The sequence below is a fragment of the Arvicanthis niloticus genome, chromosome 6, assembly GCF_011762505.2.
Source record: "Arvicanthis niloticus isolate mArvNil1 chromosome 6, mArvNil1.pat.X, whole genome shotgun sequence".
Taxonomy (NCBI): Eukaryota; Metazoa; Chordata; class Mammalia; order Rodentia; family Muridae; genus Arvicanthis; species Arvicanthis niloticus.
Window position 1 is genome coordinate 98,148,908 of NC_047663.1, and position 14,542 is coordinate 98,163,449.

Here is a 14,542-nt window from a genome sequence, read left to right on the forward strand (position 1 = left end):
GACCATGTGGAACAAGTTAAAGTGACCGTCTCTTCCGTTAGTAACTGAGCCCCATTACTGGTGCTTAGCAGCCACAGGCAGCCAGAAATTGCAGGGGAGAGCAGGCACAAAGCACTATGCCACAGCCACAGCTCCTGTCCAATAGCACAGGGCTGGGAAAGGAACAGCATGCCCCACATCCGAGACATCCCCAATTCCTACAAAAGGACCTGACCTTTGTCCCTGATCAGCTTCCAGACTCCCATTCCAGGCAGGGCCACACCTTTTCCCCATGTGACACAACCAGAGTTGGTTTTTGAGACAGGGTTACATGTAGCCCAGACTAGTCTCACCTCTGGGACCACCAGGCTCATCTTGATCAATATAACTGCACATCTACCCTAACAGCCAGCTGGAAAGTACTAGTTTTCTTCCTTGCCAGATGTGCTGGTCACACGGAGAGCTGGCTCAATCAATGGTCTGTCAAAGCAGGGAGGGGTCTTCAAGGAGCCACAGGGAGCCCTGGACACTGCCTGGCTACTTCTTATGAAGCAGCATGCTCCCGAGCGCTGCTGTTGAAGACAAGCCCAGAGGAGAATGGCCGTTTGAGCTCAGGCTGTCCCAGACCCTGCTGCAGAGCCAGGGATGGTTTTGAGCTCATCTCCCTGCCTCCACTTTAGTCTGTACAACCATTCCAGCTTCATGTCCTGAGCAGAACCACATAGCCAAGGCTGCAAGCCCTCACTGAGTCACACTCTGGCCCGACACCCAGCATTCCCTACACCACATGCCAGTGGCATCTTCAGAGGATTCAGTGAGCAGTTGGGAAGACAACCATTTCTTACATTTTAGTACTTAAATTTTGAAATAAAAGTCTGCTTCTACCTTCCCCCTAGATCAGGTAAATGAACTCAAGACTCAGTATTTTGGGAGCTGGGAAGGAACGGAAAAATGAATGCCACACACAAGAAACACTACAAGAAGTTCTTTGAAAAATAGCCATTTAATATTTAAGGGAGAATAGAAATCGTGGGTATCTAAGTCTGAGCAACCCCAACAAACCCTCAAACAGGAACACCTTGGGGTTCAAAGGCCAACATTGGGTGAGCAATCCTCATTGTCTTGCCTGTAACTACCTGTAACTTCTCATTTGCAGGCCAAAGGGCCTAGTAGAATGGAGGTCCACCTGGTCCCCACGATGTGCTACTTTCCCACTGATCTGTATACAACAAGTTATCAGAAGGCACACAGTTCATAGTGCAACAGAGAAAGGAAGTCGGGTTACAGACTGGCTCAGAATCAGGAGGCCAGAGGAAACCCACGGCACACCAGTGGCCTCCCCTGGACACCTCATCCAGAGACCCTGCACTTCCTCAGTCTGAATACATACATGCATGAATCCCACCTGAGGACTCTCGAATTTTCCTTAGATACTGGGGATGAAGCCCAGGGCCTTGCACACACTGGACAAGTTCTCTGCCATCAGCTGCATCCCGAACTCCTGTCAGAGTCTGTGTAGCTCAGGCTGCTTTGACGCTCCTCCCTCCACTTCTTAACTGCTGGGATTAGTCTGTGCCACCACACTGTACAAACCTTACTCCTCAAGCTCCAATGGTAAGCCAGGGGTGGTGTTCGTTCACACCTTTAAACCCAACACTTGGGGAGCGGAGGTAGGTGGATCTCTGCGTTCAAGATCAGCCTGGTCTACATAGTAAGTTTCAGGCCTGCAGGGCAAAACCATGTCTCAAAAAGAAAATAAAAACTGCCACCCAAAGGAAAAAGCTAAGTGAGAAAAACACATGGCCGCTGAAACCCTGGCTCAATGCAAAGCTCCTCTTTCCAGGGAGAGCACACTCATCTCGGCTTCCACAGCACTCACTGGATTATCATTTTTATAGAAAATTTTATTCAACATACAACATTTTCCAGCAAAAAGGCAATATACAGGAGAATTGGTGTACACTGCTGCTACAGAAACAAACAGAAGTACTGGGGAGGTGGGAAAGAAGTGTGGCTTGCTCGTTCTATTTGCACTCCAAACTAGACACGCAGCTGGCATTAGCTCCAACAAAAAGGGAAACAAGGAGAGGACTCAAATAAAGCTACGCAGTGTCCAAGTCGGCCAAGTTCACTTGCACTCACCCAACAGAAATGACCTCCTCCCAGGGCAAATTGTACAGGTTTCATTCATTAAATATACAATTTCATTTTCCATTTTTCCTTTTTTATTTTATCTTTTTTACAAAGTCAACAGCTTACTAACCACTAGCGAGCATGCGCTCTTGCTAAAAGGCTCTCTCCTTTGTTGCTCGTCCACTCCGTCCTCACAGAAGCCTAGAGTGACTTTTCACCTGCTCAGATCATTGTTTGCCAAATGGCAACAGAGTAAACCTTAATTGTATCTGACAATGTTCTCAGTGTATAAAAAGACCCCTAACTGTCAGGACCGTATTCAGTGCATCCACTTTGTGAATGGGCTGCCAAACAGTACTAGCTGACAAAGAGAGACGGCTATTAAAAAGACTCCAGGCAGCCGAGGAGAGGAACCCCAGGAAGGGCCAGCAACGCACATGGCAAAGGAGAGCACTATTGATTAGGGCTGTTTTCTCTGGTTTGCCTTTACAGATGCACACAGGTCACTGAAAGTCTAACTGAAGGAAGAAATCGGATGAGCCTATTCATCAGCCTGACTAGCCGCATGGCTGGTGGCAGGACCCGGGCAGGTGGCCAAGCTGCCTGCACCAACCAGATCCCTTCTGCCAGGGACTCACAGCCTAGGAAGCTCTTCTCCCATGATGCTGATGGTTGCCTTGCATTGTGGTTACCATAAAATAACTCTCATTGGCATCCAAGCTTTATAAAAACACCTTCATTTTGCTCAAAAAGGGCAGTCAATAGATACAGAGAAGCCAAACTGAACAGCCTCAACAAAATAAAATAACATCAGCAGCAAATCCTCTTGCTGGAGACTTCGGGTAGAGTGCACGTGCACCAGAGTTCTACGGCTGTTAAAAAAGGGCACACACCCCATGTACTGTCCCTCGCCTTGGACACGGGAAGGAAGTCAGTTGTGGATTTTAATTGCCTTTTCTAGGTAAGTGTAGCGACTCCTCTTTGGGGCTTTGTTGAAGTGGTCAAGCCCTAGCCAAGGCCGAGGATGAGACATGTTACCTGGCAGGGACAAAGAACAAACCATTAAGACACCAAGCTCTTTGGTAACCACTAGATTCGTAAGTCCCAATATAGATGGCTGCTCAGTCAAGCCAGAGACCATGAGCCATTTGTTAAAGCCACAGCCTCAGCCCAAGAGAGCACCATTGGAGAAAGAAGGTGACCAGGGCTGCTGCCTCCCAATGGCTGTACAGTTCTAAGACCTACAGTCCAAAGGACAGCCTCTCCTGAGAGCCTCTTACCAGGTTGTGGCTCAAAGTCCTTCAAATTCACTTCATACTCATCTTCATTGATGTACTGGTGCCGGCCCATCATGACAATTGCAAATTTAAACTGGAAAACAAAAGCAAAACTTCCCCATTATCTTTTGCTGTCCCCTACAAAGTGGCTCCAACTGCCTCATTCTGGGTTCAAGTGCTAGTCATTGAGGCTGAGCCAGCTCTCAAGAGCACACACCTTTTCAAACTCTTTTTCCTGAATATCCAGCAGGCTCTGAATCCGCTTCATCACTTCTCTGAAATGCTCGCCCTGGGAAGACAAAGAGAGGAGAGGCATGCTTGAAGCCAAGGATGTCTGCAAGCAGCTGAGATCAGCAAGGCATTCAAAGGAGCAGGGCTCTGACAGGAGACGCCCAGCCCTTTCAACTCTTACCTGGTGTATCCTTAGCAAAAATGGAATTCCAAACGTCCCAAACACCTCTTTGTGGAAATGAGCCACTGTGATTAGCATCTCGTTTTCCTTATCTATGTCTACCTGGTCCAAAGGTATTTCCTGGAGACACATTTTAAACACAAAAACTTTATGTCTAAATTCTAACCTGACACTTAATGGGGTACACTCCCATTTAGATATAGATAGCCCCCTGAAAGATTCATGTGTCCACCACACTGACACTACCAGGTGGTGACAGGAACGGATGGGTGGGCAGACAGAAGAGAAGGTCACTGTGTTGTAGCCTGGAAGGCACAGTAGGAGCTGGTGTCCTTTTACAGCAGAAAGGGTTTCCCAGAACCCACAGTGGATCACAACATGTGTTACTCCAGCAGATCTGACACCCCATTCTGGATTGTACACAAAGTACCCAGATACAAATGCAGGCTTAGGTGTGTTCTACCACACCTAGATCCAAGGAATTTAAAGACATATCCACATGATTTCCCTCGCCAGGGGTCCAGGGTAGCAGGGTGAAAGGCAGGCGACAGTAGGTGCAGTTGGCCAAGTTCTGGGAGCCAATGGCTGCACAGGGCAGCTGTGCCCGGCATTACCGTGCACGCAGGAGGCAGTGGTTCATCACACTATGCTATGTGCACTTTTTCATCTTGTAGCATTTTTAAAGCCCAAAAGGAAATTAACCTCTTGATGAACTAACAACTCAAGCTACTTTGTGTCCAGAGCGGATGCCATGGTGGCACCCACCCAGCACAAGACAGCCCCTGAACCTACAGGCCCACAAGCTGGGTCCCTAAGGCCAGCAAGGTGACAGTTACAGTTACCTCTATTCTAAAAGTCCGGCTTGTTGCAGGAGATAAGCATTCTAATAGTTCATCTTCTTGATGCACACCAATAATTTTGTAGCTCACAATTTCTAGCAGCCTAAAAGAAGAAAAATGGGCCATGAAGTGTTTATCTCACATAAGGACACAGAGTGGGCTTAATGGCACTCAAAGAGGAGCTCCGCGTGGACACTGCCATATGCACTACTGCAGTATCTACCAGACTCTAGTGACTGAGTACAATACAGGAGGGCAGCAGGCTCGGCAGTAAAGAGTCCTGCCTGCTGCTACAAAAATCCCCAAGAAAGCATATGGAGAACCAACCAGTCAGTCGAGGCCTATCTTTGAGGCATCCGTAAGGCAAAACCCATGGAAATACACAAGACTCAGAAAAGCAGAATCCCTTTACGATCTGCATGGGGCTACACTCAACCACCCAACATGTATGGGACAACACACTGTCTTGGAATGCTGTTGTTCCTCTTGATACATACATCACACCCACTTACTACAGTTGATGGGGAGAAGAAGTTGGGAGATAGGCAAGCCAGCAACTGCAGCAGGACGGGGTGGGGGTGGGGGAGGGGGTGGGGGGGTGGAGTGGATGGCTGTTCCCCACTCCTGCAGCTCAGGAGATACTTGCCTAAGTCTCCCTGATGCTTTGTCACCGAGCTCCACAGCCTTCTTACATTCTTCTAACAGGTCCCGGACACAGCCATGCTTGTCTGGGTATAGTGTTATTTCCTATGTGATGACAGGATGTTACAAGGCTTTAAAGAAAACAGACTTCTGCTACAACAAACCCAGTAACTTTACTATTTCTAACTGTGATTCGCTATCACTCAAAGTCCTACTCTCAGTGGATTCAGTCACTGCAGGAGAACCCTCTGTCTCCACCAAACCAGGACTTCAGATGTTTCTCTGAAATAATCCCTGGATTACCCTGAGAACACTCCTGTTCTCAGCACCAGGAGACTGGTCAAGAGGAGATGAAAATAAAATGGGCTGGTGAGCAGGTAGTGAGATCTTGTCTTGACACATACCGCATAGTGAGCGGCACAGCTAGGCTGTGTGCACATCCCTGGAAGGATGGTCTCAGGTTAGCTTAGGCCAAGGCTGCAACAGCAGCAGGAGGAACACGAAGATCGTTAGTTAGGCAAGGAACCACGAAGACACTTCAAGCTCCTGTTGGGTTCTATGAGCTCAGCAATGCTCACTTCTGGCTATCAAAGGCCACTGCCATATGCCCACACTGAGAGAATACTCTCTCGTCTTAGTTCTAAGAGCTCTGAAAGGGTAACAGTAACACTAGGTAAAAATGCTTACCTCTTCCCTAAATTGGCTGTTTAACCATATACACTTAAAACTTCTCCTGTTCTCGAAGTCTGTGATTTTCATCTTAAGCTAATAAGAAAAAGAAACACTTGTTTAAACACACTCCTAAGAAAACCCAAGCCTTCCCTTTGTCACCCAGTTATGTTGACTTGGACTCACTTGCTGATAGTAAAGTTTCTTAGGTTGTCTTGGTTTGAAGAATTGTAGAAGATCTCTTAAAGTACCTTCGTAATTATGCCTAAGAGGATTACCCGGGCCGTCCCTATAACTGCAAGAAAACAGCACACAAATCAACTGTTTACTAGTTTACCATTCACACCAACTAAGAACAAAAGCAGAGCTGGGTGTGCACCGTCTGAAAGCTGTGTGCCTACTTAGCCCACTTCTGCTCCCCAGATCTTGGTCGTTCATCACAAGCCTTAAAAATGTTCTCTGTGAAGGAACAGAGTTCACTCTGTAGCTGCACAGGACCCTGATCTAATAAAGCATGGAGGGCCAACCAAAACCCAGTCCAGCACAGAGGTGGACAATACTGCACCACCTCTGGGTCATGTGGTTAAGACAGAAGAGATGAAATTCATGGCGACCTAGCTAACCATCCAGTCAAATGTGTTCACACAAGGCCTGGAGGACGTCAGCACACAGGAAAGAGCAGCCATGAGCATCCAGAGCGAGGCTCACTTACCCTTGAGACTTGAAAAACTGCAGCAACATGGGGTCTGTGTTGAGCCTCTGTGCAACTGTCTTTGCAACCTAGGGAGTAGAAAAAGACCAGAAGAAGGGAGGTTGATACTCTGGGGAAAGGCTGGGCATTTGCTCATTAAGTTTTGGGGTTCATTATTTTGTTTTCTTTAAAAAAAAAAAAAAAGTGACATTCACATGTAATCTGAACTGAAATTCTCTGGAAATATACTATTAGCCAGAACAAAAGAACACTCTCAAATGTGTCACCATGGAGGTAACCTATTTGAACAAGGGCTTTCAGTTAACTGCATGTATCTATACAGCACAATATAATGTGTTAGGCTGCATCAGTAACTGTGTAGTTATATCGACACACTATACTTATGTGATAATGTGTAACATATAAATAGTATTTATCTCTTTATACGTATTCATCATTTCTGTGTTGTGAACCTTTAAACAAGTTTCACTTTTCAGTACTCTGAGGCACCTTACTGTGTGGCTCAGGTTGGTCGTACATTTGCTGTGCAGTATAAGAAAGCCTGAAACTCAAAAATCTGTCTCAAGGCAGTCTTCCTTCTTATTGAAGGGGTGAAGCCACAAGGAGCCCTGTTCAATACCTGAAAATAATTCATCCTATTTGATAATGTGACCACAAATCCAGGGTCATTGGGGATCGTTTTGTCACAGAAGATGACGTCCACTCGGTGGTAGAGATCTCTGAAATATTCTTTAGCAGTGGGTAACTCACTGTTATCATTTTCTGGGTCATCCCTGGGGAGGAACAAGCACATGTCAACAGTGACACCAGGTGTAAGCAGTGAGATGCAAGATGGTTTCGGTCTGCGCTCTCTGGAAGCTACGAGGAGTCTGCCTCAACTCCCTTTGTAACAAGTAAGGCAAGCATATGCCTGGAGAGGTGGCTCAGAGGTTAAGAGCACGTTCAGAGGACCCAGGCTCCATCCTAACAGCCATACAGTAGCTGATAACCATCTTTAATTCCAGTCCCAAGGAATCTATCTATCTTGATACCCACTACTGGTTTCCACCAGCAGCAGCCATGCACACTGTGCACAGACACAGATAAAAAAATTCATACACATAAAATAAAAGAGAGGCATGTACTTATGAAGGCTCTACAGTAAGGCGCTCAGTGGCAGCTGCTGACTCAGTGACTGCACACCTCTGCTCAAACAGGCTTCCTTGCAGAGCAGTAGACCTAGCCAGGTCTCCCTCCACTAGCAGCCCACACCTGCAGCTTCTGTCCACTCTCAGGCTGTAGTGTCCCAGCACAGACCCACAGTGTGGACACAGGCAGCCAAGTGAGTTGCCAGAGGAGGAATCCTGTAAAAGAAGGTCAGCCTGGAGTACTTTCAGAGAAGGACATGGACTTGTAGTTTAAAAGATGTCTGGGGCAAAGGGGGGGGGGGGGCCACTGGAGAGATGGCTTAGTGGTTAAGAGCACTGACTGCTCTTCCAGTTCATGAGTTCAATTCCCAGCAAGCACATGGTGGCTCACAACCATCTGCAACGGGATCCAAGGCCCTCTTCTGGTGTGTCTGAAGAGAGCAATGGTGTACTCATATACATAAAGTAAATAAATAAGAATTTTTTAAAAAAAAATAAAAAAGATGTCTGTTTGGTCCCTACAGACATTTGTAGGACACCAGAGACCTTGGGCTTGGGAGCCCTGGCAGATCTCAAACTTTGCACTTTAGCTCCTGGGTCCTCCAGCCTCTCTACCTCCCAAGTTCTAGGACTGCAGGTGCTTGCCACCATCAAGGCTCACTGTCCCTAATAGCAAAACCTGGCCCAGAGTAGCGGCTGTCCATGATGAGGACACTGCAAAGATACATACTTCTGAAACACTATGATGTCACCATCCATCAGCTCATCAAGGGCTTTATCAAGAGACACATCATAGTCCTGAATTCTCTCTGTTAAATTCGGCTTAACTTCCTACAGGAAGAGATAGCAAATGGTTACATTTAAGAACTTCTTTTACGACCAGATTTTTTTTGTTGTTGTTATTGTTTTTATGCCTTCTCTACATCCAAGTCTTTTACATCTACATGTTGTGCGTTTAATTTTTGAGACAGTGTCTCATTGGTTTTCTTAGGTTGGCCCTGGATTCCAAGCCTTAGCCACTCAAGGAACCAAGGGCTCCAAACTCACACGACCACACCTGGCTTATGCACATTTGAGTTAGAATACAACAAATGGAAAAACAAATCTCTAAGTAGCTAACGGTCCCCAATCCTAAACAGGTAAAAATGAGATATTTAAAATGTGTAGCAGGGAATGGTGGGAAGCAGAGGCAGTAAGATCAGGAAGCCGATGCAGCAATACATAAAGGAGCCCGAATCTGCTTGGGTTACCTCAGGCCCTTTTTCAGTAACCACAAAACAAAACACTGTATTGTCAACTATAGTGTAGAGAACCTGGTGGTGGTGCACGCCTTTAAATCTCACACCTGGGAGGCAGAGGCAGGCAGATCTCTGAGTTTGAGGCAGTCTGGTCTACAGAGCGAGGTTTCAGGACAGCCAGGGCTACACAGGGAAACCTTGTTTCAACATCCATTCTACCCACCAAGAAAGAGACAACCCAAATTAAGTACAGAGTGAGTAAGCAATAGTGACTTTCAAGCCTAAGAGAACAACCTCCCTCCCAAGCAGAAATGATGTAATGACTACATAGAAATAAAACAAGCAAACCTCATAGAGGATAAGGCTAGTATCCTGGATAAATCCTGCTCTGTCACACATAACCGGGAGCAAGTCACCTAGAGTGAAGAAATCTATTAAATATACAACTGTAATGCACTAAGCAAAATCTAGTCTGAAGGAAGTGCAGCCAGGACTTACGTATTTTACAGGATATGGGTGTGTAGATATGTCCACAGTAATTCAAGCTCCGTGTTTTAGGGTCATACATCTTCAAAAATAACATTACATCATCTACAAGTTGATGAACAGGCTGTTAGCACCCTAATCTTTAGTACAATATTTGAAAATGCTAACAAGTAAGCTGAGGTTAAGTGACAACCCCTCACAGTGAGAAGTCCCCAGAAAGTAACAGTGACACAAAGCTCCTTTAAGGAGGCTGATCCTGTGATGGCAGAGGTGGGCTCCACAAATCACAGCTCATGACCCAGTATTCGAGGAGGTAAACAGGACCCTCAGCTCAACAACTGAGACTTGGCACTGACTACTGGACCAAAATTCCCAGGTGACTACGTCAAAAAACAGTTAGGTGTCCTCCACAAAAGTGACCCCTTGTCTGCTCTTAGAGCAAAAGCAAGCTAGTTTGTGGGGCAGCCACCTGTTTAGTGGCATAGCCAGGATTGCTTCAATGTGCCTTCACACAGGCCATGTGGCTTAAGGTGAAGCATCTGCAAAGTGACCTAGTATAAGCCTACACCCCCTGCCTAGCCATCTGACCAGAGTGATGAACCGGAGCCAAGAAGCAGGACAGCATCTCTGCTGTCTGTTCCCCTTACAGGAGGCTCAGCCAGAGCTGCTGTCCTGTGGCCTCCTTTCAAGCTCTCAACATGGAAGGGGTTGAATGAGTAGTGTGGAGGCCCCAGGAGCTCCTCTCCTTCTGCTGACATCAACGAGGACTCCAAGCCTTCTGACTGCTCTAAAGTAGCAGGCGGCTCGTGGGCACTTACGATCTTTATCAAACTTGGGCAATGTTGCTCCACTAGCAGCCAGCTCAGGATCAACTGTTTCCAGGAATATTGTCCAAGGGTTTTCATTATCACTCAGTTCAATCATCTATTTCCAAAAGAGATGCTGATTTTAGAAGGTTGCAATGGCTTAGGTGACAGGGCGACTGACAACTATACTTGAGTGGTGCAGAGTATGTCCAGCTCTACTGAATGCAACCCAAAGGGGCACAAGGCTGCTAACTGCAGGACAGGAGCCTCCCGCAGAGTTGCACACGAGACACCCGAGGATCTAGCAACAATATTTACTGTTTTATTGCCGTCAGCTTCATTATCTAACATTGCAGGCCGCTTTGTCCCATTACTCCTTGCTTGCATAGGCCATAATCGAATCTGATCTTGTGGAAACCCCTGAAAAAAATTCAAAACTTTATTAAACCAACAAGCATCTTATTTCTTTACCCATTTAATGCTTCTGTGAGTAAAAGGGAACAGAATAGGATCAAACTTTACACTCTTGTCCCACAGCTTGGACAATGTGTACCTTCTAAAAAGTCAGGACTACTACGACACTTTGGGGCTCAGCTCAAAGGGCTATTCTATGAGCAACTGGTGGTGGCAGTACAGGAACAAACCATCCCCACAGGCTCCTTCTCTGAGCGCCACTACAAGGGTTAGGTTTGGGGACTGAAAGAAGCAGATGCTGAGATTAAAGACTCTGATAGCAGTGTCAGGAGCTTGGCTCAACAGCTCATTTTCAGACACAGTGAATCACCCAAGGTGGCAGGTCTCTCATGTATCAATAGCCTAGGTGTGGGCAGAGGAGCTATACCCACCATAGTCTGGGAGAGGCTCTGAACAAACTCGGCCAGGGAGGAGTTCTTCAGGACCTTGAAGACGGTGTACCTCACTTTCTCCTCGTCGTACATGTCATTTCCTTGGTGGCCACAAAACTGGTCCTCTGCAACTATCTGAAGACACACAGAGTGAGCTTACAACCAGTGAGACACAATCAAAAGGCTTTCAATCTTGTGCCTCTCCATCTCTAGTGAGCCCCTGCAGCTGCACCCGATGCCCACATTGTTCAAAGAGCTACTGAGATTAGATAACATGGGCCCACACACAGCACGGCCTGAGGCTGACCTGCACTTGCATGTAGAGATGGGCTTCCTGCCGCTCCTTCCGCTTCTGAGCCTCGATCCGTTTCTCTTCTTGCAATCGTTCCACCAACTGCTGAGGAATATCATGATCGGTGACAGCTTGTAACACTTCACCTGCAGGACAAATGTATCCTCTTTCACCTGGTGCTAACTCTGCTTTCCCCTCCTTGCAAGGGTCTCATGTTAGGTCTTCACTAATAACCTGGGGATTGTGAAAGGACTTGGGACCATGTGTAACCCACAAGACCAATACAGCTTGCCTTTTAAGATGATGGAGACAGAAAGAAGGGGGTGAGGTAGGGACTTTGGGCAGGCAACAAAGCATCCACTTGCTGCTTTATGGTGCTGAATTATACAGATAGCTGCCACAGTAACACAAGCCACTGGTACTCACTTAGTTTTGATTCCCTGATGTACACTAACATGTAGGCATTTGTGCAGTGTCGAACAGATAGATCGTCATCATGACCCCCGTAATTGTGCTCAATAGCTTCTTCTTTAGTACACCTGGATACGACATCATCATCGAATTTACACCACTGGAAGGAAAGCAGGTAGATGTGAGAGGAGAGCACTAAAGGCACTGCTGAGCAGAAACACACACCCTCCCTACAAGACCAGAGCACTTCTGTCTTTCTTGCTCAAAATGTGAGGGAGGAGCCATGTGCCCACTGGTACTACTTGCTACCTCTCAAATAGCCTGTTTCCAACTTTGGACCAACCATTCACATAGCACCAACCATTTGGAGAATTAACAGGCAGCATACAATAAATTCCTTAGGTAAAAACTTCATGTTGTACTTAAAGAATTTAAGTTTTTAATGAAAAACAAAACAAAACTTTGGTTTGGCAAGCTTCTGACTTAAAATAATATAACAATAATCTTATTTGTCTTAGACAAAGACATTTTAAATGCCTCAGCCTAAAAAGTATCTATTCTGAAAACCACCTCTGTCACAGAGCAGGACACAATTATGAAGACCATGGCAGAGTGACAGTGGAAGATGACAATGGACACCTGCTTTGCCCTGGTGTGAAGCCTCCCTGACCAGCCAAGTAAAACTGCTATGTCAGCACTCATCAGTTGCATGAGAGAGATTCTGTGAGGTACAATGTTAACTACTGGCACAGAAGTACACTCTGTAATGTACCATTCACCTTTATGCTGTCAAAAATTAGATTAAGAAAACAGCACTCTAGTCAAAAAACAAACAAACAAACAAACACAACCCCCTTCTCCCTCAAAATACAAAGGCTGGGAAGGAACTGAGTCCATGACGCATGAAGCAGAAAGAGGAATGTTTTTTAAACATTAGCACCCAAGGTCAACACTTACTTTGCCATCCCCTTTGGGGTTTAGGTAAACCACGTAATGTCCACCATGATTGTCTCCACTGTGGACCAAGACTGCATGGAGAATATAATTTGCAGGGTCCTTAGGGTCTGTTTTTTGCAAAAATTCATCAAGTGGTAGCTGTTCTGGAAACTCAAACCTATTCAAAACAGTATTTAAAGTATTAAGAATTCTTTTAAAAATCAATATTGATTTGCATGTAAAATATAGTATCCTTCAGAGCTTTACTTTTGAACTCTTATAATTGATTGTGTATCAATAATCATCAACTATGAATGATTCTGAAGGCACTTGAAGCTTAAGTACCTACTTACCAGAAAAATTATCTGTATCAATTTAAAGTTAAGGGAAAATTCAGAGAGAACACTAAGATAATAACAGGTTCAAGTTCAAGGAATTTACCCAACCATATCATAGTAAATTTACACTGAACTAAGTTTTAGTATATATATATACTAAATATATATATATATATGAGAGAATGAATGTACTATGGACACCTTGATGTTAAAGGAAGAGCAAGCTCATGAGAGATGTGTGTAAAAAGGGTCTCTACCCTTAGATCCTATGAGCACACTGTATTTGACATAGTCCTAAACTACTGGCCTCTTGTGAGCAGTTTGCCAAATCTTATCAATGATAATTGATAAGATCAATGTACTCAATCATGGGATGAGCACGCATGAAGTCATTAGCATGTTCACCAATTGGGTAAATGTGTGTTGGCTCAGTTTGATAGCATGAAGGCAGGATGATCAGAAGTTTATGGTCCTGGTGAGTTGGCAAACAGGCTGAGTTGAACTGTCTCAAAACTAAGTAAACAGCCCTCAGAGGCAGGAAGGAAAGCCACATACATAAGGTGGAACAGAGTCCACTTTATAAAGTGTATAGGAATCTGGTGGCTGAGGACTGCTTGAATCCAGCCTTACCACCTTGGGACTGTCTGCTGAAAATGTCCGACTTGGACATTTAAGGAAAAAAAAACTTACAATTTTTAAAATGATGGCAACAGTTCCATTAAAAATAAGGAGAAAAGGGAGGTGTGCAGAAAACAGGTTGAAAAACACAGGCAGCTGAGCACATGCTCCATTTGTGGAGATAATTTAATCTGGTCATATTCTACCTTCAAACATGAACAGTAACCAACCATCATCTATCTTGGTTGATGTTCAAATTAATCAGGGTAAACTTATATACAAACTCAAATACGCCAGGCAGTGGTGTCTCTACAGAGTGAGTTCCAAGACTATCAGGGGCTGTTACACAGAGAAACCCTTCCTGTCTTGAACAAAAAAGAGGGAGAAATCATCACTCATACAAAGGCTCATTAACACGACGGGCTGACTGACCGTAAACTCACTATGTAAGGCTGACCTTGTACATCCTATGCTGCACCATGCCTGGCTCATGCAGTACTAGAGATAAGCCCAGGCCTCAAAACACGCTACCAATGCAAGCACATCCCTGCACTCTTCAATCTGTTGTCTTAAAAAGAGGGCTAAAAAACTATAATGGGGTAGACAGACATCATCACTCTCGGAAGTCCTAGCACATTCAGGAAGGTAAAAATAAGCTTACCACTGAAGCGTGGTAAAAATCTACATTTAGTCAAAACCTAAAGACAAACTGTGACCTAGTCAGAAAACCCTGACCTTTGCCTTCAACGTGGCAGAGCAGAGGGCTGGGGTCAGGGTACTAT

General features: G+C 45.5%; 1 protein-coding gene across 2 annotated transcripts in view; it reads right to left on the reverse strand.

Moving 5' to 3' along the window:
- Positions 1-1,862: 1,862 nt before the first annotated feature.
- Positions 1,863-14,542, reverse strand: part of Usp7 (ubiquitin specific peptidase 7) — a 49,869-nt gene continuing 37,189 nt past the window's right edge. For both annotated transcript variants that reach the window (XM_034504944.2, XM_034504945.2), the window contains 19 exons: positions 12,826-12,982; positions 11,884-12,028; positions 11,473-11,603; positions 11,166-11,300; positions 10,639-10,740; positions 10,333-10,438; positions 9,527-9,619; positions 9,377-9,444; positions 8,521-8,621; positions 7,283-7,436; positions 6,664-6,731; positions 6,138-6,246; positions 5,970-6,047; positions 5,287-5,387; positions 4,644-4,743; positions 3,802-3,921; positions 3,607-3,678; positions 3,393-3,483; positions 1,863-3,150 (listed from right to left, as the gene is read on the reverse strand). In XM_034504944.2, the coding sequence (XP_034360835.1) occupies positions 3,044-3,150; positions 3,393-3,483; positions 3,607-3,678; positions 3,802-3,921; positions 4,644-4,743; positions 5,287-5,387; positions 5,970-6,047; positions 6,138-6,246; positions 6,664-6,731; positions 7,283-7,436; positions 8,521-8,621; positions 9,377-9,444; positions 9,527-9,619; positions 10,333-10,438; positions 10,639-10,740; positions 11,166-11,300; positions 11,473-11,603; positions 11,884-12,028; positions 12,826-12,982 (2,038 nt within the window). In that variant the 3' untranslated portion in view covers positions 1,863-3,043. The remainder of the gene's footprint in view (positions 3,151-3,392; positions 3,484-3,606; positions 3,679-3,801; positions 3,922-4,643; positions 4,744-5,286; positions 5,388-5,969; positions 6,048-6,137; positions 6,247-6,663; positions 6,732-7,282; positions 7,437-8,520; positions 8,622-9,376; positions 9,445-9,526; positions 9,620-10,332; positions 10,439-10,638; positions 10,741-11,165; positions 11,301-11,472; positions 11,604-11,883; positions 12,029-12,825; positions 12,983-14,542) is intronic.